Raw genomic sequence first — 20,133 nt, forward strand, 5'->3', positions numbered from 1 at the left:
TGTCGCCTAATCACAACACAGTGATCTCCTTAGGCAGACCATTTTGTTCATCCTCTGACTCCTCTGACAGACAATGCTTTCACTTCTTTTATTTACTTCTTCATATACTTAGTCATTCAAGGAACACTTATCAAGTTAGTTCCTGATACAGTTAGTTACAGACACAGTCCTTGCCCCCAGAGTACACAGTCTAGAGGCGAAGAGAGGCAATTAGGTATGTTTGTACATGGGAGGCTAAAAGCAGATGTGGCCTTGCCAAGGAGTTGGAGAAGACTTCAGGAAAAAAAAAAAACTTCAAGGCAGACCTGAAACTGCAGAACTTCGGTCTGGTTCACCGTGGAGGGTGGAATGAGAGGAGAAGATGATGGTGTGAGTGGAGAAAGATGAAGCTGGAGAAAAAGTCAGGGTCAGATGACACATGAATATCTTATGCACCTTGTGCTTTTATTCTCCAGGCAAGAGGCAGCTATGAACTGTTTAACATGATGAAATCACAAGATTGTATTTGCCTCTTAAGAGATATTATTCCAACCAAGATGAGGAAAACGGATGAGATGAGAGCCAGCCTGGAGGATGAAGAGTGATTAAGAGATTTGGCAGTAGGACATTTAAAAAATGGTGATTCTATAGGTTAGGATTATTCTAAACCACAATTGATTATTGAAATGAATGACTTCCTGAGATATAAGAAGGTAGAAGTGACGGAACTGATTTTTTTTTTTTCTGGGAAGTGGAAGCAAGGGAAGAAAAGTAGTCAAGGATTTTCAAGCTTCAAAGTTGAACATCTAGATGGATGTGGTGTCTTAATTATGAAAAACAATCCCCAAGAGAAGTTTGAGGATAAGGGGATGAGAGATGACTGAATGTGTCGACTTTGAGGTGTTTGGATGATACCATCAACGTGGAGCTGTCTACTAAATGGTGGTAACTACGTGTCTGAATCTCAAGAACCGTGCCTGGGCTTATCACAGAGATGGTGTACGAAGCCTAGTACTTAAGAATATGCGGGCACAAGGACTTCCTGTATAGCACAGGGAACTATATTCAATATCTTGTAATAACCTATAATGGAAAAGAATCTGAGAAAGAATATATATGTCTATATATACATATATATGCATATCTATGTATAACTGAATCACTTTGCTATATACCTGAAACACTGTAAATCAGCTATATTTCAATAAAAAAATTTTAAACAGAATAAGTGGGCAATTAGGCATATTATGCATATTAATACAACTTTTTTGGAAGGCAATGTGACAGCATCTCTAAAGTGTAACCACTTCAACTAAGAAATTCCACTTTTAAGAATTTTATCAAAAAGAAACACAAATTTGCAAAAACAGAAGAATAAGGGTTTACCTTGCAAACACACAGTTATAACAAATAATAGGAATTAACTAAATGCCCATCAATATTGTATTGGTTAGATAATTCTGCTACATTCAATCAATAAAGCCCTACTTAGCTTTTAGAAAAAAAATGAGATCTAAATGTATTGAAACTAAAGGTTGTCAGAACATTTTTTTGAGTAAAAAAATACTTGTTTACATATTTTATATAAATAATAGCTAATATCTATTAAGCCCTCATTATGTGCCAGGTACCATTATAAATGTTTGGTGTATATGAAGTCGTAAAATCTTCAGAACAATCTATGAGGTAAAGCAATATTATTTCTGTGTCACGAGTGAGGAAACTACGGTACAGAGGGGTGAGGTAATTTGACTAACGTCACAATGCCAGTAAGTGCCCAAACCAGGATTCAAATCCATACAAGGTATAGAATCTATGAATTATCTGAGATGAGAGTTTCTGCCTTGCCCCAGAATGGAGGCCAGAAAAAGTAAACTGAATTATAGGAAAGTCAAGAACATGACCATTCCCATGACCTGAGTTTGTGCTGACAAAGAGTCCTGATCACTGAAAACTCAAAGAGTTGGATAGCTAGAAAAAACTGCATAGGGAAATGCACTAAGCTGTTCAGACTGGTTTACTCTGGGGAAGGAGAATGGAAAAGGTAGACTTTTCACTTTATGTGCTTCTTTATTCTTTGAATTTGTGTGCTAGAAGCAAATATTGTTTTTTTGTATCGTTAAAAAGAGAATGAAGTAGAAGTTCTGCGTTACAAATTCATTTAGGATCATATGCAACTTAGCGAGAATCCTTTCATTCCCTTATATTAATTTAGTTTATTGCTTTGCAAGTGTCATCATTTAGTTTGTAAAGTACGTCCAAGACTCAGCAGGGCTATTTAATTGAAGTATTTGATTCTCTCCTGACTCCGCGCTATAGATGTTGTAAGAGCTAAAACCCACCTATTCTTGAAAATCTGTTGTGCACAGGGGGCTGCACAGAGAAAAGTGCACATTGATGAGAAAAACCTGGTACACAGTTTTGGCAGACCTAGTGTTGTATTTGCTCAAACATGAACCGAGCTGAAATCTAAGAGTGACCAAGGAGAAACTGACTCACCGGAAGAAGAAAATATACCTCCAATGAATCAAGTTATAATCAACACAAAAATTAAATCGCTGTCTCCTTGGAAATGATATGTTGTCAACTACTGGACACAGTTCAAAAGAAAAGCAAAGGAATGAACAGGGCTTTCATTCACACTTCTTATTTCTACAGTGTCTGTATGATTTTATTATACTTTTAAAATTTCTTTATTTTTTGGTGCTATAAAGTGTTTTTTCCAAAAAGGAAAACAGCATGTGGAAGTGAACAGGAGATGAATTTTAGCTATAACTTGTAAGACTGATATTATTAAATATAGTAGCTTTGTTGTATTGGGCATGACTTCCAAAAACCAAAAACACATAAGGATTTTTAAATGGAGAGCACTCAATTTATATACTTTGAAGAATTAGTCATTTTAAGCCATTTTGAATTTTTAAATTTATAATAGAAAAAAACATAAGATGTAGATTACATGTGGAAAAACAAACTGGAAGAGACTGCACCAGTATGATCCCAGCAACTGTCTTGTTGAGGAAGGAGATTATGGGTGATTTTAACCTCCTACTTTTGATTTTTCTACATTTGCCAATAAACATATTTACAAAATTTGAAAACTGTCAATAGAAAGCAATATACTAAAATATATATATCACTAAAAGATAAAAAATATTTCTGTTTAAAAGATATATGACATGAGACATGGATTTATACAGAGTTATGATCTCAGATTCTAAACTGCTCTACCAGTGAGTGACAAGATAAATTTCTGAGAAAAACCCAGAGATCAAGATAGAGACATGGAAAGACCTCCAAGTAGGGGAAAAAAATTGGCTCTCAAAAATCAAATCATGGATGCAGTCTTATTGCTTTCAAAGAATACATTTAAATCACTCATTCCCTTTCATAAAAGAAATGAAAATCTTTGTCTTAAGCATGAAAGTGAAGGGTTTGAAAACAAATATACTTGTAACTGCTGCCTAGTCTGCTCATATGTTACTGGAGAAAGTACATAAAAAGAAGAGTTGGAAAACTCTGACCGTTTTGCTTAGATATCTCAGCTTTATACCACTAATGAAAAATGTTAATTTATGTTTTAAACCCAGCCCCCCCAATTAAGCAGTGGTTAATGATACTGTCTGATGAATACATTTCAGAGGTAGTGGTATGATTTTGCATCCAGTTCTCCCATTTCTGGTTTATTGGATTCTTGCTACACTATAGGCTACAGAGAACTTCCTTCCCTGATGTGGTATTTCTCCTTTTACTCAAGAAACTTCCTATTTATAATAGAGAATTGGGAAACTTCTATTCATATCTCTCCTTACAATAATAAGGAAAATTTTCCTTAGAAATTGTATAACCATTGTGACTGTATAACCCTTGATCTCATAAAAAGTAGGGCTGGTTTGTTTAGCTCTTTGTATTGTTTTACTTTCCTTCGGAAAATTCTCCCAAATTCTAGTATGACTCAAGTGTTGTAAGCTCAAGGACCACCTATAACACTTCTATTGGTAAATTTTAGTTTGTTTTCCTTATGATTTTTCCAAACGATTTTTTTCTATTTTCCATTTGAAATTTTGGGGTAGTCAATCTTGATTATGGGACCAGATAGAGTGGGTGGGAGGTATGGAGGGAAAACCATGGTAGATACTCAAGGCAGGCATTTGACATTAGGATCTCTTGCAGGGAGTCAGCTCTGAGTTTGTCCCTAATGAACAGGTAGATCATAAGGAATTAATATTCTCCAGGAGTGAACACTGCCCCTCATTGGCTTTCCTTCTTCTTTACAAAGGCTCTTGGTTTTCACGAGGTGCCTCTCTATCTCAGTGAAAGGGCTGTGCTTTCAGGTCATAATCCTACTCAGTGAAAGTTCTGGCTTAATCTGAGGTTCCTGCTGAAATCACAAATGATCAAAGCCGGCAAAGTATGTGTTGTTGTGGTAGATATTCCCTTTCTTTTACGAAATACTGGAAGTAAAGAATTGATTCGTATTTTGAGGGAGGAGTCCACAAGCTTTCAAATAGTGCCTAGGTAAATCACCAAACCCAGAAACACATAAGTGTTTGATGAACAAGTGAATACATGGGAAAAAGTATATGTATTTATATATATGTGTGTAAAACTGAATCACTTTGCTGTACACCTGAAACTAATACAACATTGTAAATCAACTATACTCCAATAAAAAATTTTTAAATGATTAAAATGGTAAATTTATATGTTACATATATTTTACTACAACAAAAAAAGCTTTAAAAATTTTAAAAAACAAAAAAACCCCCAAATAATATATGAGTAATTAGGGTTTTGGTTCTCCTAGAAAAGTCTCATGTCTAAAGCATGAAAAGCTCTATAATATGCTCGGTTTTATTCATACACGATTACTCAGGCCCAAGTTTTCCCAAATCAAAACTCTTACAGCTTTATCCCCATCTTTGGTTCCATTTTGTAACAATTTAATGAGTTGGGGATTCTTTAAAGAAAAATTTCCAATAAACAAGATGTAATGCTTTTCTTCTGTATTGGAACAAATCTTCCTTAATGTAGATTTTCTTTCCTCCTGATAGATACTAATTGATGTTCTATACATTTTTCAAGTTTAACTCATCTGTGTCACTATTCCTGTTTCTAGTCTCCACACCCTTCACCTGTCTTCTCCCAGCATTATTCACTTACATCTGTATCAGTGGTTCTCAACCCTGGCCACACATCAGTCTCACCTGGGAAGCTTTTAAAACTTACCAATGCCTGGGCTCCATTCCCAGAACTGACTTTATATGTCTGGGGTGATATCCTGGCATAGATAAAATATTTTAAAGCTCTAAAGGTGATTCTAATGTGTAGCCAAGGTTGAGCCTGTATTCCGCTCTTATTCTCATTTCAGTAAAGGGATGGCATCCCTTTCCCCATGTGGTCTGTCACTGAACTGATTTCCAACCTCCGTGAATTACATAGAAGGTGCCTCTCCCCTCAGGGCCCCTAGCTGGAACCCTGATGTCCACACCCTGTTGAAATAATAAGGCAAACGAACCACTTTCTGCAGCCAAAGGGTCTGGGGGAAGAATGTGACAATGAAAAGATAACCTGAGGGAGTTTCTATGTGGTAACGGGACAGTTATTTATGATGATTATGGTGATGCTTACTCTAATCTACACCGGTGATACAACCTCATAGAACTATATACCCTGCCCACCAAGAAACCAAAGCCAAAACTAAAAACGAAAAACTAGAGAAATATTAATAAGGAGGTAGCTGAGTTAATAATATTGTATCAGTACATAGACAATTTCTTTAAAACAAGAAAGACATATATATATATATATATATATATGTATTGCTCGTTTATACGTTTATATAACAGTATATCAGTTACACAATTCTAACTTATTTTTAATGCTTTCTTCCTGAATAGGCTGGAGAGGTCAAGAACTATTCATTGTGATGGACCAAGCTTCTTTATCCTAACCTGGTATACGAACTTCCCCAAACAGAAGGTAAATATCATTAATGCATCCTGTCATCACTTACTTTCTTCTTTCCGTTTCAAATCTATGGAGTAGTTTCCGAAGACCACCATTCTTAAATCCCTGAAAATGCGCAGCTGGGGCTCCCACAGTGATGACATCGTAGAGAGCATCTGGAACAGGAATGGACAAGGAGATGAACACTTTGCAAACATTTATCTCCAACATGCTGTGTGCATTGAAACCTACACACTGTGGGAAGTTTGAGAAATTATTCTGTTTGATTTTGCAGGAACAAAAATGAACTCACATCTCAAGGGGGCAAAGAGGAGCCAATCCATCTTTCTAAAAGCCACCTGTGCACCTAAAGAAGTTATAACATTTCCTTGATTTGTGACTAATTATTAATTATATGGTACTGTGTAGAACAGTATGTTCTCTCATTCTATATACTTACTGAGATAACATGTTAATTGGTCTTTTGTGTATTTTACTTTATTGAGTTTTGCATCATTTAATTTGCAAACATATCGAAATTCAACAATAATGAACAATCTTTCAACCAAAAGTTGCCGAGAAAAGAACCAAAATGTTAATGCATTTTGACTCAAGGTCAGAACAGTAATAAATCTATACATAGTAGTTTCCCGCTTGTATATACTAAATCTTACACAATTTTGAATGCATGCAATTGAATTTTGCAATTTCCTTAGGTGACATAGAAAGAATACACAAAATGTCTCTTGATCTATTTTCCAGTGAGATACTTTGTTTTTTTTTAAATAAAAAATCCATACATTTAAATTGAAACTCAATCCTTTGATCTTCAAAGCCATCAAGTTTGATACATATTAAATTTACCACTTCAAGACATGCCATCATTTTTACATTCTAATGAAAAGTACCCCCATAAGAAGGAAGAAAAAGTGAATGCCCTCTTGTTAAACTACATTTTACTTGAGAAACCTAATTTCATAGTAGATCCTTTTCAAATTGATTTTGGTATTGACACCTTGGCTGTTTTTCTGATCTCATTTACAGGGAAAACATAAATTATTTTATTAGCTTCAAGTAAACACCATAACTTCTTCACAGTGGTTCAATCCAAATGCACCTGAAATAGTTTTTTTTTTGTTTTTTTTTTTGCGGTACGCGGGCCTCACCGCTGCGGAGCACAGGCTCCGGACGCGCAGGCTCCGGACGCACAGGCTCAGCGGCCATGGCTCACGGGCCCAGCCGCCCCGCGGCACGTGGGATCCTCCCGGACCGGGGCACGAACCCACGTCCCCCGCATCGGCAGGCGGACCCTCAACCACTGCGCCACCAGGGAAGCCCTTCTTTCTTTTTTTAAATAAAATATGTCTTAAATTGAAAAGACTTCAGCTGCACTCAGAGAACTCAAGGTCACAAAAAAAAACAGAAATACAACCCAAACCAAATGGTTAGTAAAGATACTGAACAATCACTTAATGGATTGTTGGAGTGGTGAGCTCTTGTCCTTTTAAAAAGTCACTAATCAACGAGAAGTCATCTTTTCCTAAAATAGCAACACATTAGACTAGTGTGAAATTTTCAGATTTCGTAGTCCAGGGGATTTTAGCCTAGGGCTAAGAGGAGGGTTTTAAGATGTCCAGGGATGGATGGTGAATTGTATTGGTGCATCTGTTCTGCTTCATGGAAAGGGGTCACAGCTTTTTTGAACAGTCATGAGATCCCCCAAAAGAGGCCAACTAAAGACTTGTCTACCTGCATTTATCTGACGAGAAACCTGAGGATCTTGAGAAGTTACCCGCTTTGTCTGAAGTCCCAAAGACATTATACCCAGGGCCTTCTAACTTCTAACCCAGGGATGGAGAACCAGTGATTTAAGTTATTGACTGGACCCTGAGTCCCTGGCTCCGGATCCCAGCTCTGCCATGTATAAGTTGTGCAGCATTGGGAAAACTACTAACCCTTTCTATGTCTCAGCTCCTCAGCTAGAAAATGGAGTGGAAAGTAGTAAAAAGAGGTTAGCATTCAGTAAGTACTGTCTATGATTATTTTCCCTATAGGAAGTAATCCTACCAATTAAGCAAAGAAAGCTGATATTTTAACTTTTGCTTATTTCTCCATAAAAATAAACTTTTCAGTCTGAAAAGGAAAGTGATTCTGAGGCTTAGTCTTCTGAATAAGATCAGTTCCTGTGTTAATCTAAACTAAATGCAAAAAAAAAAAAATCAACATGATGTTGTAATCAAATACATTGCATTTCTGCTAAAACCTGGGTGACCAGCAATACCAACAATATACCAAAGTGACTATAAACTGTATCCACATGTTCCACCAAGCCCAAATTAAATGCATTCCTAACTCAATTTTCAAAAAAAGTTGTCTATGGACTTTCACTGGATCCAAAAAAACTTGTAGCCTCTCCAACACCACCCAGCAAGAGGGGAAGGATGAGGGAAGTGGAAATCTGAGTGGAGAAAGCAGTCTTAATTGATGGAGATTAAAATGACTTGATTATGCAAAATTTGCAAAACCATTTGTCTTTCTCTGGCTTAGTTCACTTAGTATGATAATCTCTAGGTCTGTCTATATTGCTGCAAATGGCATTATTTCATTCTTTTTTATGGCTGGATAATATTCTATTGTTCTGACTTTTCCTGCTCTTCTTCTCTGGTTCCCTGTGACCCATGTAGACACTTTGTTCCTTTAAGTCTTCCAGTAAAGTCCTCAAGACCTGACGATCATTTCCAATTTCTCTGTTTCCCTCAACATTATATCTGATCAGTTCTAACAACTCTGCTACCAAAATTTTATTCTCTCTTATACATGTTAAACATCTTTACCTTAATTTTGATCTTCCTCATGTCTTGTCAAGATTCCTACTGCCTCTTCAGTCCTAGCCTCTCTGCATTCACAATGCAGTGGATTGCTTTTTCTATGTGGGTGGCCATTCAATCACTCTGCCCAAAACACAGGCTTTGAGACTTATACCCCTCCTCATATCTTTCAAATATAAATAGAAGAACATTCAAATGTCTCAGCATCATGCATGTTTTAAGTGCTCAATAAATGTCAACAAATAGATAAACTAATATTTTGAGGGAAAATTCATTTTGTCATGTTTGTCCTCAGATCATACATGGAGTTACTATTCTTAGCTGAAGAATAAAACTTTTAGATACACTATCCAGAAACACATATATTAGAATCTGGAATATATGTATATATATTCTCCACGGTATGGGAATGAATATATATCCATTCATGAATCACATTCTGTAGAATAACAGAGAGCTTACGATTATCACATGCAAAAGAATGAAATTAGACCCTTATAGCAAGCACAAAAGAATCAACTCAAAAAGGATTGAAGATTTAAACATAAGATGTAAAGCTGTAAAAGTCCTAGGGAAAAAACATAGGGAAAAGGTTTCATGAAATTGGTCTTAACAATGATTTCATAGAAATGACACAAAAAGCACAAGCAATGAAAACAGAAATAAACAAGTGGGACAACATCAAACTAAAAAGCTTCTGCATGGCCAAGGAAACAATCAGTAGAGTGAAATGGAAATACACAGAATTAGGAGAAAATATTTTCGAATCATATATCTGATGAGATTAATTTCCAAAATACGTAAGGAACTCCCACAACTCAATAGTAAAAAAAATTAATAACCTGCTTATAAAATGGGCTAATGACTTGAATAGACATTTTGCCAAGAAGACATAAAAATGGCGAACAGGTAAATGAAAAAATGGTAAATGTCATTAATCATCAGGAAAACACAAATCAAAACCACAGTGACATATCGCCTCACATTTATAAAATAGCTCTTATCAAAAAAAAAAAAAAAAAGACAAGTGTTGGCCATGACGTGGAGAAATTGGAACCCTTGCACACTGTTGCTTGTGGGATGCAAAATGATGCAGCTGTTATGGAAAACAGTATGGAGGTTCCTCAAAAAATTAAAAATACAACTATTATATGATCCAGCAGCCCCACTTCTGGGTATTTACACAAAAGAATTGAAATCAAGATCTTGAAGAGATATTAGCACTCCTGTGTTCATTGCAGCACTAATTATAATAGCCAAGACATGGAAACAGCCTAAATGTCCATCAACAGGTAAATGAATAAAGGAAATGTGCTGTATTTCCTTTATTGGAATACAATACAATGGAATACAATGGAATACTATTCAGCCTTAAAAAGGAAGGAAATTCTGCAATATGTGACAGTATATATAAACCTTGAGGATATTATGCTAAGAGAAATAAGCCAGGTACAGAAAGACAAATACTGCATGACTGCACTTATATGAGGTATCTAAAATGGTCAGTGCATGGTATCAGCAAGTATGTTAAGTTAATCCGTATTACTTGATGTTAACTGCGATTCATTGGTCAAGGTGATATCGGTCACTGCCTAGAGTTGATTCTTCACTGTAGAGCTACTAGGTATTTGAAGGGACACACTTTAAGATTATGCAAGTCTCCTGTTTCTGTTTAAACTGGTACCCATTAATTTTAGCATCCACTGATGAACCTTGCCTGTGGCAATTTTTACTGTTCAAATGGTAATTTTCCATTTCCCTCATTCTTGCCAAATTTATTCATCGGACTTCTTCTGGAAGGAACAGATGACCCTTCTTCTTCCTTCATGTGTTTATTCAGTTATTTATTACCATCAATATGAGTATTTTGTTCTTTGATTCATAATCCAACCCTAGCTTTAGGTATAAATTGTTCCAGCTTTGTCCACTGGGAGCCCCTTCGGAACGGCTCCTGTATCACTTTTTTTGCCCCTTCTGTTTTTTGTTTTGTCTTATTTTATTTTATTTTGCTTTTTGGTATTTGGACACTTCCTTACTTTCTAGAGCCACAAGATACTCCAGACTCATATTTTCCCTGCCGCAGCCTTGGAATCAACCAGCTTTCCAAGGAACCCTAGTTCTTTTTATTGGAGAATGGTGTTCAGAAATCGATTACTATGAGCAATTACACTCATTGCTACTGCTTTCAATCCCTTTCTGTAGCTAGAGCTAGAAAATATATGTATGTGTACTAACTTGTGCACACACATCTATATTTATCCATCTAACTACTGCTCTATCTATACTGTACTATCAACAACAAAAACCATGAGTCAATGCCTCTGACTTCAATTCAGCCTCACAAGATTCCTTCTAGCCTTCCTTCCTTATTTCTACCTTCTCTCCCTGACATTGAGAAACTTGACTTTCCCTATCCACATATTTAAATATATGGTCAATCCCAGTGAAAAATAAAACAGCTTCAGAATTGTTAACCCTACCTCTGTAAGAAAAAAGAATTACTAACGAAGGTACAGTGTTTGTAGTGTTTTTAAATTTAGCATTACAATATCTAGTCCTTTCCAAAGTTTACATAGACCAGGTCCTTTCTTTCCCTATCTTTTCAGTAAATTATCATTTTAATAATTATCTTTACCGTTAATTATCATTTTAAACAAGATAACAAAAGTAAGTTAATGAAAGCAGGTTGGAAATATGAAATTCTATGGAAAACTTACACAATAATTAGTAGCACAACAATCATGATTTGAAAAAAATAAGAATAGAAAGGGAGCCAAGGTGCAGGTACCAAGAAGTAAGTATAGAAGCATGCCCCAAATATTCTTCACTCTTGGACTTCATAGAACGCATTTCAAATAAGCAAGTAGAAAATAGCACTACTGTGGTTCAGCAGAGCTAGAAGTGCAGCATCTTATCTATATTCCAGAAGCCATGTCTCCCATTTCCCAAGCCATAATATCCTCCCAAGCCAACCATAATAGCCCATTAGTATCAAGAGGTCTTCTCTGCAGGGACACTAGAGTTTCTGTCTGGGTACTGAAAGAGTAAATAAGGTCTCTCTTTTGCCTCTCTCACTTTTCTCTGTTGCCTTTTGATTTTACCCATCTTGATTAGAACCATTTCTCAAAAAGCTGGGATCTTTATGTCCACATTTTACAGAGGTTCAAAGAGATTAGGCTTAAATAGTGTTTGCACATTTGAGTTTCAAAGAGTTGCTCTGAGGTATTAACTTTTAAACATTGATTACTGTGATATTGTGATTTATAATATGAAATAAATATTTGGTCTTCGTCCCCTTTTCTGGCACAGAGTTCCCCAAACCCTGGGAATTTCCTAAGTGTTGAGAGCCACAAAGGTGTCTTCTGTTAGGTTAATGAGGTGACTTTTGGACTGTACCTAAGGATGGGGGCTGGTGGCCAGTGAAACCAACCATGAGATTAGAGGGTTGAAACTTTCAGTCCTTTCTCCCTTGACTCCCCTACGGAAGAGGGGCTGAAGATGAGTTCAATCCCAATGGCCAATTATTTTATCAATATTGCCTGTGTAATGAAGCCTCCATAAAAACCCAAGAGGACAGGGTTTGGAAAGCTTCCAGGTTGGTGAACACGTGGAGGTGCTGGGGGGACTCAGAGAGCATGAAAGCTCCACGCCCTTTCTCCATACCTTGCCCTATGCATCTGTTGCACCTGACTCTTCCTGAGTTCTCTCCTTTTATAATAAACAGTAACCTAGCAAGTAAAATGTTTTTTCTGAGTTTTGTGAGTCTCTCTAGCGAATTAATCAAATCCAAGGAAGGGGTTGTGGGAACCCCTGATTTATAGCCAGTTGGTCAGAAGTATGGGTAACTACCTGGAATTTCAATTGGCATCTGAAGTAGAGGGCAGTCTTGTGGGGCTGAGCCTTTAACCTGTGGAATCCGATGCTGTCTCTGGGAAAATAATGTCAGAATTGAGTTGAATTGTAGGACACCTAGTTTGTGGCTCTGGAGAGTTGCACAAATGAGGGTGGGGGAAATCCCCTCCTCACAATCATAAATAACTAAAGAGTGGTTCTGAAGAAAACAATTAGAAAGTAGCTGCTGAACTCTGTTCTCAGAATTTATATGATTTTAAGCAAAAGAAAACAGCTTTGTTCTTCAGCTATTAGGCATTTTTGGTTTATCATATAATCTGAAATAAGAACATACCGTGTACAGCTGTATAATACCTAATTTTAATTGAGACAGTTTCTGTCACAATTAACATTGATCACTAATATTTTCAAGTATCAGCATTCTTTATGGAAATCACAAAAATCACAAGACTCCAGGGAGTCTTAAAAGTTTGCAACGGTTATTTGATAATTATCAGTTACCAATACCACAGTACTGGAACAGCTAGGTTTATCTCTTTTGGCCCCTTCATCCTTGAATTTCACTTGCAATTACTACATAAATAGTAGATAGATCTATGTACACCAAGGGAATTATTTTTTGGCCTCTTAGTTTAGTTAATGAAGAATGGTATACACTTACCATACCATACTCATTCTTGGCTACAGCAGTCGTACTCCTTAAAATTTAGTTAGAATTAACTGTAATTGACTGCTTTCCTCTAGAAGAAGTCAGATATACAAAAAAAAATCAATAAAAAATTAAAATTCTAAGAGAACAATCTGATCAGCGATACTTGTCTCATTTTAAAATTTCCTCATTTTATCCTGCTGTTTAAATTATGTATCTTTGTGACATGAATAGCCCTTAACTTTCAGATTTTTGGTACTCAATTATAAAAATCTAAGTGGACATTTTATTTTAAAGAAAAGTCAAGCAAAATAAGTGTAAAGTCTTTTTCTCTTTTTTTTAAAAAAAATATAATATGCCTCTCTTCTTTCTTTGATATTTTATGCTTCAAAAATTCCTTGGCTTTGTGAAAATTACATCATATACAGCATATGAGGAAAGTGGAGTTCAAATCGTTGAGTCTTGTCAAACTAAAGATACAAGGTTGGTTTTAAATCTAAGAGTAGGGCTGCCTCATAGCCTTTTAAAAGCCATTTAATAATAGAAATGAGATAGTAAGTCTATTTTTTCTCAGAAGATCTCTTTAAAATTCCTACAACTATAAAAAGAGTGCTGATGAAAAAAAAAATGTAGACATGCTGATCTCATTTCAAGGAAAAATTTAAGCATAATCCCTGACTTTAAAATGACCCGCAAAATGACTTGGACACGAATCTCAAGACAATAGGGAATTCTAAAGGAAATCTGTTTCAAAATAGTCCAAGCAAGTTGGCATGATGATTAAACATATCTAAAAGGTAACTGCACTTCACTGATGAGGTGATACACCTGAACTCTTGAGACACAGAAATCAGGAAGATCTCAATAGCTCCTCTTGTCTCCTCCTTCCTTCCATGTAGAGATTAGAAGACTAAGGGGCAGAGAGGTTAGCTGACTCATCCATATTAAACAGTGAATCCTGGCCGATCTTGCACTTGATTACAGCCACAGCTTTATGATATAATATAGTAGGTTTTTTCTTTTTTTTCCCTTTCTTTCTTTCCCTTTCCTCCCTCCCTCCTCTTTCCCTCCCTCCCTTCCTTCCTTCCTTCCCTTTTCTCTCTTTTCTATGCACTATATGCTATTATATATATATATATATGTATAAAACATACAAACTAACTTAAACATAGTATAATACCACAAGAATCCATACTGTATAATATTCACAACTGTTTTTCTATGAAAGTAAAATATACTGGAGAGGGAAACTGTCTTCTTAATTTCAGGGATTTGTGTTATTGTTGTCACTGCTGCTAAGATCTCTATTGTGGTGGGTATTCTATTTGTTACATTTAAGTAATGGACAAAGATGAAAAATTAACTTAATGGGTCTGGGGGCACCTGAAGTTAAAGGAATGTTATTTCATTTGTCCATATGAGACATGACATCATAGTTCTGCTGTTACTTGTTTCAAGAGCTGGACATTAGCCTTGTCTTTGGTGAACCTGCCTGCTCCTGTTTGCATAGCTACCTCTCCAAATATAAGAGACATATTAATCAAATGTGGATAGATGAAATTTACTAATGGTAAGAATTAAAATAGATGTAGACTATATCCAAATAACTCACCAGTGAAATACCAAGGCTTGGCCAATCTTACTTGCATCATTACCTGGAAAAATGTTGTCTGTAATTCAGCTAAACATTCAAGTCAGTAACCATGGATCTTAAATACATTTAACTTGATTCATTTAATCTGCTAAATATATGTTATATAAGCAAGTAGAAAATCAGATTGACTACCATCTAACTTTTAACCATTTTATTTTTCAAGTAAAGAAAATCAAAGCTCAGAAAGATTATCAACTTGGTCAAAATAAAAAAAAAAAGTAAGGGGTAGAGTCCCCCAAATTCAGTCAAGATTTTAATTTCTATTATAATACATAGTTGGTGATATAGTCTATAAACACCTACTTTAACTGAATTTCAATTTAAAATAACATTTAAACTTCTAAAAACTTAAATATTTTAAAAACATATATTTAATATTATACATAGGACATGCATATCATATATTTTATATATATATATATATATATATATATATATATATATATATATGAGTAGCCTTGGGGAAAGAAACCAGCACGTAATAGAATTCAGTACTTTTGAATTAATTCTTGGCTGTTAGACTCTCTAGTCCTTTCCCCCATTTACTCCTTAAGTCTTCAAAGAAAGGAATCAGTCTTTCTGAAAACTATGTCAAAAACCCTCTAGTTGATGAGTTGTACCCTAGTTCCGTAACTTCAAAATATTGCTTTTCTCTTTACTGTTTGATATTTGTCATCACAAATAAGAAATTCTTTTATATATCCCATTACGGGTTGAACTGTGCCCCCACTTAAGAAAGATATCTTAGAATATGACCTTATTTGGAAATAAGGTTTTTACAGATGCAATCAAGTTGCAATAAGGTCATTAGTGCAGGTCCTAATCCAACATGACCTAATCCAAAATGTCCTTAATGGGGAACTTTGGACACAGAAAGAGACACAGAGAAGATGGTGTAAAGGCATAAAGGGGAACGACATGCAAAGACGGAGGATCTGTGGGATGCACCAACAAACCAAAGAAAACTAAAGACTGCAGGAATACCGTAAGAAGCTAAGTATGGAAGGAGGCAAGAAGGAATCCCCTGTCAGTTTCAGAGGACGCACTCCTCTGCCAACACCTTGATTTTTAGACTTCTAGCCTCCAGACTGTGAAGCACTGCATTTCTGTTGTTTATGACTCCCACTTGGTGATACTTTGTTATGGTGGCTCTAGGAAACTGATACATATCCCACTAAACTAATTAGAAGAAATTTTGTTTGCTTTTCTAAATATCTTTCTTTTAGTTGCCAGTTTCTTCCTTTTACATTGGAGAAACAAAAACTAACTGCCTTGTATCATCCCAGTTCACTCTAGTCTATTTTCAGAAATTACCTTAGAGAAAACAGCATAATGTAAATGGTTCTTTTGTCTTCAAGAAATAAGTATAAAGTAAAAGGCCACATAGATAATAATTTCTCTTTGTGTGGTGGATGTATTTTAAGGATTATCACCAAATATTTAAATGCACATTTAAAATATAAATTCCTATCAATTTGGCTTCAAAAAACTATCTGGTTTGATGATACTGCTACCCATCCACGGCTGTAACCTGATTATTCACAGTACTTGCATGTGATGATTTTTCTAATATGCCTCTCTAAATCATCTTTTCTCTAAATCTGGCTACTTCTTTAGTTCAAGATTTCAATGTCTCTTAATAGGCTCTTAACTGATTACTTTCTTCCAATTTTAACACTCCTGATAAAACTGACAGATCCGTTTTGTTCCAGTGATGGCAAATGCCACATGTATCATAAAAACTATTATTGTTCGTTCTATGTGTTTTACGTGGTCTAGTTCACTTAATCAGGAAGGAAAAGACAGTGCTTAGAAAGATTAAATAACAGGCTTAAGGTCATATATAAAGTAGTAAAGTTGAAATTCTGTTCCACTCCAAAATATATAAACTTTTTTACTGTATTATAAAAGTCTCTTCATATAGGCCATTAGGAAAAAAAAAGTTATGCTGGTTGTCAGATAGCTTTTGAATGTTGCAGCTTCTTTATGACCTTGGTTTTGATGATTTTTGAAAACCATTAGATATTGTTATGTTCAAACTATTAACAGACACTCAGTATTCAGGGAAGAATTCCTGAAAGCCTCAGGCCAATCCATCTCATTTTTAATTCAGTTGACATAACTTTTGGTGAACAGGATGCAAGTTAAAATTTCAGATAGTTGATAAGGGTTACCAAAGATAATACAATTATATATCAGAATGATTTTAACTACACTTGAACTTATACGTTAGCTAGTTGTGTACACACAATCAGTATGCATCAACTTGAAAAATTAAATTTTTCTGATTATAAAACTTCAGGTAATTTTAAAACAGACAGAGATTTAATTTTAATTTTTTAAAACCTCTGACCTCTAACCTGTAGCCTCATCGTGACAATGGCTACAAAATTGGGTGTTAGAATGCTTCTTTAGATGTATCTGTGTATGTGCATGTTTGTATGTATATGTTGATAGACTCAGCATAAAGGATTTGATGATCTAAAGTAAGTTCTAGCTTCCTAGGAAGATGAGTACCCATAGGATGACCATAGCATTGATGATTCAGAGAGACCTTTGAGATGGAAAGGATGTGGAGGGCATCATTAACAAAGATGCTGGACAAACAGGCATAATATGGGACTTCTGCTGATAAATAAGGGCAGGTGGTCACCCTAAATATGCACAAAATTGATATAGCAATAAGTTAAAGAAAAGGGAGATGAGAAGAGTATTTAAAATATATTTTACTGAGAAATGGCAAGGAATTACTTGAGTGGCAATGAATTCAACCCCATATCATTCACTCTAGGACTATTCAGGTATGTTATGAAAATCTATGTGTATTTTCTTGAAAAATGTCTCTCACAACCAAGTACATCGAAATACTGTAGCACCTTCTATCTGATAAACCCGCTTCTCATAGGGAAGTGGGTGATTCTGGTGATAGCCACCACTAAGTCGGAGAAACAGCACATGAGTCCATCTTTGGACTTTGGTTTCTCAGGATAGGCACAAAATGAACGAGTCTTGTTTTTCTTTTTCTCTAATTCAAACAGTAGCACAATGGGGAGCTATTAGGCATCGCTGATAATACTTTAAAAAGCTAATACTCATTTTCCATAGTCACCTGTAACTCAATTCAGGTGGCATATTTACAAAGCATCGCCCAGAAACACAGCAACGAAAATGTAATGGTTTCTTTTGTAGTATCTAGGGTCATTATCAGCTTCAATTGTTTCATCTTCACCTTTATATAACGGCTAAAATTTCTAATTCTGCCAATAGTCAAGGCTTTTAAAGAAGTACGCACTAATATAATTTGCCCATTTGAAAAAGAATACTATATACTACCTTTCAAGTGAGGGCTGTGTACGTGCATTCTTTGCAGATGTAGATTTATTGGAACAAATTCTAATGTTTTCTCTCCTTTGCTGCTGCTTGATTTGAAAGAGGACCCTAGGTGGAAAAAAAAAAATTAAACATCATTAGTAAATAAATAGTGTGTGTGTGTGTGTGTGTGTGTGTGTGTGTGTGTGTGTTGGAAAGTACATATGACACAGAAAAATGTTATAAGAATTTCAGAAAGAAAAACATATTCTGTATGAGTTGATTTTCTTCTCAGAAATTTAATTTAAAAAAATTCTCAGTTATCCCTATAATGATACCATGAAGTAAAATAGTGCAATTTTTTCTTCTTTGTTTTTCATGCCAAGATGGTAGAGTTGGAAATAAAAGTTTTCTGCTTTGTGTTTTTTATTAAATCTTGACTTTTCTATGTCCATAACAACAGTATTTATTATTGTTTTCACATAACATACATGAAATTCATTTCAGTTTGAACATGTAAAGTCATTGATTTCATACCTGTTTCCTTGCTGAGTTCTGTCAGAATGTCTTGGTACATATTCACCATTTGATCACAGTGAGTAAGGACATTTTTTCGTAGATTGTCCCAGTGTGGAGAAAGCTCCCCAAGTTCTTTTAGCTCCTGGTTTCTGTTACAATGAAAAAGAAGAGAAAATATTTATTTTGATCTTAAACCCACAGACACAAAATGCTTAAGCAGGGCTGCCAAACGAACTGATTCACCATCCCTTTCAGGAAAGCTCTGTGCTTATTAGGAAAAAAAAATCATTTTAACACAAAGGAAGAAGTGACTAGGTTAGGCCACACAAACATTAAAAGTCCTGTATGTCAAAGAGCAAAAGAAAAAGGTTTAAATTTATTGATAAAAATTTCACAAAGATGGCAAAGACTTATTATCCTTAATATAAATAGAGGCCATTCAGTTAAAACAAAACAAAACAAAACACTAAACCTCAACAGAGAGATAGCTAAGTGCTAGGCTTTGACTATCCCACATGAAATAATTTGGAAAGGGTTATCTGACTGTGAAGGAAACACAAGCTAATCACGGAATCTAGTTTATATATAACATGGCTGTAATCTTTCTAAAGCCCATAAATAGTATGATCAGGTATGATTTTATTGGTCTCAATTTCTCCTAAGGACAATTTAAGTAAATACTGTATGCCTATATTTTGTCCCCTCTTTATCAAAAGAAGAGCTAATCAAGATCTAGGTTTTAATTATTAACTTTAATTCTCTACCCTTCAGCCATGTTAATTTAAGTCATCAGAATGCCTTTTTAAATTATAATGATAACTGGTTTAATATGCTTCTTGGTTAGATTTCTCATTCATTTCTATAACCTTTTACCAACAACATTTTCATGAGGCAGTTTAACCAGCAGTAATGAAACTTCTTTGCTATTTTGGCTGTGAAACATGCTAAATACCAAGCTAATAAACTCAGAAGATGTGGAATCTTTAACATCCTGTTAAATTCAGGAATAATGGATGGTGTGCAAAAATGTGACTTGCTTCCAAATGCTTGTAGCTGCCTTTGTTTGGTTTCAATGGGAATGCGATATAGTATAGTTGCATCTTCCATCTGAGGTCTTCACAATTTTTGTGAACATTAATCTCATTCTCAACTTTTCCATAGATTAACTTTCATCAGACAACATTCATGGAAGTAATTAATCAATGGACAATGGGAGTAAAGGAAATTCATGACCAAAGCGGGGTTAGGAGAGAAGGTTGAAGAGTTGGGAAGTCAAGTTCTCTGTGTGGACTCAGATGGTAGGGTATTGAAATTCGGGACAAAACAACAACAACCAAAACAAACAGATAATTCCAGAAGCTGGAGATATCAAGTCTAGAAGAATCTGGGCAATT

General features: G+C 35.3%; 1 protein-coding gene across 7 annotated transcripts in view; it reads right to left on the reverse strand.

The window, feature by feature from the left end:
• INPP4B (inositol polyphosphate-4-phosphatase type II B) overlaps positions 1 to 20,133 on the reverse strand; it is a 353,066-nt gene that overhangs the window by 145,330 nt on the left and 187,603 nt on the right. For 5 of the 7 annotated variants that reach the window (XM_065877996.1, XM_065877994.1, XM_065877998.1 and 2 more), the window contains 3 exons: positions 18,758 to 18,888; positions 18,245 to 18,349; positions 5,996 to 6,104 (listed from right to left, as the gene is read on the reverse strand). In XM_065877996.1, coding sequence (XP_065734068.1) covers positions 5,996 to 6,104; positions 18,245 to 18,349; positions 18,758 to 18,888 — 345 coding nt within the window. Of the gene's footprint in view, positions 1 to 5,995; positions 6,135 to 18,241; positions 18,350 to 18,757; positions 18,889 to 20,133 lie in introns of all 7 variants that reach the window. The other 2 variants (XM_065877993.1, XM_065877997.1) reach the window with 1 other exon arrangement.

The sequence above is a fragment of the Phocoena phocoena genome, chromosome 5 (assembly GCF_963924675.1).
Source record: "Phocoena phocoena chromosome 5, mPhoPho1.1, whole genome shotgun sequence".
NCBI lineage: Eukaryota > Metazoa > Chordata > Mammalia > Artiodactyla > Phocoenidae > Phocoena > Phocoena phocoena.